Source organism: Talpa europaea (genome assembly GCF_964194135.1).
Source record: "Talpa europaea genome assembly, chromosome: 15".
Lineage (NCBI taxonomy): Eukaryota > Metazoa > Chordata > Mammalia > Eulipotyphla > Talpidae > Talpa > Talpa europaea.
The window spans coordinates 124473-128740 of NC_140083.1; the positions used below are offsets into that span (position 1 = coordinate 124473).

Here is a 4268-nt window from a genome sequence, read left to right on the forward strand (position 1 = left end):
TGCAGCCTCTGAGGCGCCGGTTCGATCCCCGGCTGCTCCCCGGCCACCGGAGGAGGGTCCCACATGGCGCGCAGACCTCTCCTGCCGCCCGCTGCTCCCCTCAGCAGTGTCCTTCGGTCCTTCTGCCTGCTCTGCTCCCTGCTCTGGCTCTGGTGAATTCTCTCACCCCTCGTGCTTCTGACTGTACCCAGTGCCTGTATAAATAAATAAAAAAATCTAAAGAAAAAAAAAAAAGATAAAAACCATAAAGGTTAAAAAAAAAAGAATGCCAATTCTAATAATCAACCATTCTAAACAATTAAATAAAAATTTCAAAAGCTGGGGGCCTCCCTGGTGGCACAAGGGGTTAAGACGCAACGTAGGAAGCTGCCCGCAGCCACTGCAGCACAAGTTCGACCCCTGGCCCGGGAGCTGCCCACACGGCCCAGCAGACCTCCCCTGACCCACCCGCTTCTCCCCTCAGCAGTGTTTCAATCTGCCTGTTCTGTTCCCGGCTCTGTCTTTGGCGAATCCTTGCACCCCCACACCTCTGGCCCGTACCCCAGTTCTTGTGTGCATAAATAAATAAATCTCTTCTAAAAAATTTCAAAAGCTCACTTCAAAAGCCCAGAATTAGTCAGTACTGAATTGTGGGTGGAAACGGTCGGCAAAGGAACGGCAGGCCGGGCGCGGGGACCCGCGCGGCCCGCGGCGGGGGCGCCAGGCGGGGCCCGTTTACCGCCGACCCCCCGGGGCGGAGGTCGGGGGAGGAGCGGACCCCGCCTGCCGAGGCTGACGCGGGCCGGCCAGGGGCTTGGAACCGAGCGCGCCCGGCTGGGCGCCCAGGCCTGGGGGGGCTGCTGCGGCTGGGGGTTCGCCCCCCGACCCCCAACAGCCCGGCTCGGGGCCCGCAGCTGCCCCGCCGCGAGCCCCCGCGGCCGCCCGCAGCTGCCCCGGGCGCCCCGACCGCCCCACGCCGCGCGCACCGCCGCCTCCGCCCCAGCCGCCCGCCCGCGCCCCCGCGCCCCCGCGCCGGGCCCCCCGCCGGGCCGCGCCGGTGTCTCGGGAGGCCCCGCCCGCGGGGGGCCCGCCGGGAGCGCGAGGGGCCCTTGGCCGGGCGCGGGGGCGGGGCGCGGCCGGCGGGAGGCCGGGCGGCGCCGGAGAGGCCCGAGCGGCGCCGGAGAGGCCCGAGCGGCGCCGGAGAGGCCCGAGCGGCGCCGGAGAGGCCCGAGCGGCGCCGGAGAGGCCCGAGCGGCGCCGGAGAGGCCCGAGGCGCCCCGAGCCGGCCGGGCGGGCGGAAGCGGAGCCGAGCGCCGCCGGAAGGAGCCGAGCCCGGCGTTCGAGCGCGGCGGGGCGTTGGGCCGGGGCCAGCGGCGCGATGGCGGCTGAGGGGGCGGCCGTGGCCGGAGGCGGGGCCGGGGCGGCCGGCGGCCCGGCCAAGGACAGCGCGCCGCCGGCCAGCGGCCCGGACGCGGCCCCGAACCGGCGGCGCTTCTCGGCGCTGCCGCGCGACGCCGAGCGCCGGGCCTCGCAGTGGTGCCGGGAGTACCTGGGCGGGGCCTGGCGCCGGGTGCCCCCCGAGGAGCTGCGGGTGCAGCCCGTGAGGTGGGCGGGGGGCGGGGGCGGGGGCGGCGCGCGCGGGGGCGGGGCGGGCGGGGCGGGGGGGGCGGGCGGGGCCGGGGGGGGGCGCGCGGGGGGCGGGGCGGGCCGGGGGCGCCGGGCTGAGCGCGCGCCGTGGTCCGCAGCGGAGGCCTCAGCAACCTGCTGTTCCGCTGCTCGCTGCCCGACCACCTGCCCAGCGTCGGCGAGGAGCCCCGCGAGGTGCTGCTGCGGCTGTACGGGGCCATCCTGCAGGTGAGCGCGCGCCCGCGGCCGTCGGGGGGCGGCGCGCCCGGCCCTCGGCGCCCGCGGACCGAGGCCCCCGCTGTGCGCGTCCCCGCAGGGCGTGGACTCCCTGGTCCTGGAGAGCGTGATGTTCGCCATCCTCGCCGAGCGGTCGCTGGGGCCCCAGCTCTACGGCGTCTTTCCCGAGGGCCGGCTGGAGCAGTACCTCCCAGTACGACGCCCCCGGCCCCCGGCCCCCGGCCCGCACCCTGCAGGCGACCTACCCACCCCTCACCCGACAGGGGGTTTCCCGCAAGACCCTGACCTCCCCGCGTCGCCCCACCCCCTCCCGCCCCAGCCCCCTCACCACCCTGACAAGCTCCTGGGTGCAGAGCCGGCCGCTGAGAACGCAGGAGCTCCGGGAGCCAGTGCTGTCCGCAGCCATCGCCACCAAGATGGCCCAGTTCCATGGCATGGAGATGCCCTTCGCCAAGGAGCCCCGCTGGCTGTTCGGGACCATGGAGCGGTGAGTCAGGGGCTTCCGGGCCACACCCCTGGGCTGAACCTGCGCCATCAGCCGCTGGCCCCCTGGGCGGCGGCACCCATGCCGGTCCAGCCCTCCAGCCGAGAGGGTGGCATCCCAGTGTCTAGTGGGGCCACACACAGCAGGTTTCCAGGTGCTTACCAGACACGCCAGGCAGTGACGGGTGGAGGCAACAGAGGGACAGCAGAGCCCATCCCGGCATCCTCCTCACGCTTCAGGTACCTAAAGCAGATCCAGGACCTGCCCCTCACCTGCCTGCCCCAGCTGAACCTGCTGGAGACCTCCAGCCTGAAGGACGAGATGGGCAGCCTCCGGTGAGAGAGGGCCGGCAGCAGAGGGCGTGGGAGGTGGTGGCCGTGGCACCCGTGGGCCTGCCAGGAATTGCTGGACAGTGGGGCCAGGCCCAGGGTGGCCCACTGGTCCCCCTGTAACCATTGACATGCCGGCCTGCACCCTGCCCCCTGCAGGGAGCTGCTGAGCGCCACCCCGTCGCCCGTGGTCTTCTGTCACAACGACATCCAGGAAGGTAGGCGGCAGCGCCAAGTCTCCCCACCCAGGCAGGCCGGACTCCCGGTGACCTGAGCCTCGCCCTCCCCAGGGAACATCTTGTTGCTCTCAGAGCCAACAACTGCCGACAGCCTCATGCTGGTGGACTTCGAGTACAGTAGCTACAACTACAGGTGAGGGGGGCGCCGGGGCTGCTCCCCGGGGCCTGGGCATGAGACTGAGTGTGCGCCCCGTCCCCAGGGGCTTTGACATCGGGAACCACTTTTGCGAGTGGGTCTACAATTACACGCATGAGGAGTGGCCTCACTACATAGCGCAGCCCGCAGACTACCCCACCCGGGACCAGCAGGTACAGCCGGGCGGGGCGGTGCCGTGGGGCTGTGGTGTCTGGAAGGAACGGCGACAATGGGTGTTGAGGGGGGACCCCACAGCCTCCCAATTCCCCTCTCCTTTGTTGGCCTCAGCTCCACTTTATTCGCCATTACCTGGCAGAGATAAAGAAAGGTGAGACCATCTCTCAAGAGGAGCAGACAAAACTGGAAGAGGATTTGCTGGTGGAGGTCAATCGGTGAGGAAAGGGGTGCGGGGTGGGGCTGAGAAGGAGCCAGTCGGGTGCAGGCCCTGGCGCACAAGGACCTGGAGGGAGGGTGAGGTCTGAGGCCCACGAGGGGGAGCTGTGAGGCCGGGAAGGGCAGGGCAGGGAGGGTTTGGCTCCAGCCTGGGGCCACAGGCCATGCCGCGCTCACACTGCCCTTGCCCCTCAGGTACGCTTTGGCATCCCATTTCTTCTGGGGTCTCTGGTCCATCCTCCAGGCATCCATGTCCACCATAGAATTTGGCTACCTGGTTAGTAACCCAGGGGCTCGAGGTGGGGTGGAGAAGCGGGGAAGCCAAGAGGGTGTGGGGTGCTGGTCCCAGGTCTTCTCACCATGTGGGGTGTTTCCTCCCAGGAGTATGCCCAGTCTCGCTTCCAGTCCTACTTCCAGCAGAAGAGGCAGCTGGCCGGCCTCCGCCCCGCCTCCTGACCCTGCTCCCTGGACCCTCGGCTTCTCCTGGGGCTCCTGGCGGCCTTGGAGGGAGGGCAGAGGCCTGGAGGCCCAACCGGCTTTCCCGCGGGCAGTGTACCCCGCCACAATAAACAGGCTTCCTCCCTCGTGGTCTGTCTCCCCTCAGGCCTTGGCGAGCACTCCCCACGGGGTGCGAGTGCAAACCGCGAGTGCGAACCGCACTGTGCAAAGGGACCTCACGCGGAGCCCAGCCCCCGCTCTTTGAAAAGCTCAGCCACTTGGTGCCGCAGAGTGGTTGGGGCCCCCCAGTGGACCCCTGGCTCCCGCTCACGAGTGGCAGAGGGCAGGACTTGAGTGGGCCCTGGGTGGGGTGCGGCCGTGGGGGGCCCCCCAGTGGACCCCTGGCT

At 70.1% G+C, this 4268-nt stretch overlaps 1 protein-coding gene across 1 annotated transcript; it reads left to right on the top strand.

Annotated features, from left to right (window-relative positions):
• The first annotated feature begins 1337 nt into the window (after positions 1 to 1337).
• CHKB (choline kinase beta) lies at positions 1338 to 4008 on the top strand. The gene is made up of 11 exons (XM_084256398.1): positions 1338 to 1584; positions 1725 to 1833; positions 1922 to 2035; positions 2196 to 2329; positions 2566 to 2661; positions 2815 to 2873; positions 2946 to 3027; positions 3095 to 3203; positions 3319 to 3422; positions 3619 to 3700; positions 3805 to 4008. The coding sequence occupies exons 1-11, from the start codon at positions 1358 to 1360 to the stop codon at positions 3877 to 3879; spliced, it is 1191 nt and encodes a 396-aa protein (XP_084112524.1). The 5' UTR covers positions 1338 to 1357; the 3' UTR covers positions 3880 to 4008.
• The last annotated feature ends 260 nt before the right edge of the window (positions 4009 to 4268 follow it).

Bases quoted from the DNA above. Each gene is read 5' to 3' on its own strand.
- CHKB (XM_084256398.1), top strand. From the start codon at position 1,358: ATGGCGGCTGAGGGGGCGGCCGTGGCCGGAGGCGGGGCCGGGGCGGCC. The intron at 2,874-2,945 runs GTAGGCGGCAGC...CGCCCTCCCCAG, and splicing joins TCACAACGACATCCAGGAAG to GGAACATCTTGTTGCTCTCA. The intron at 3,701-3,804 runs GTTAGTAACCCA...GTTTCCTCCCAG, and splicing joins CCATAGAATTTGGCTACCTG to GAGTATGCCCAGTCTCGCTT.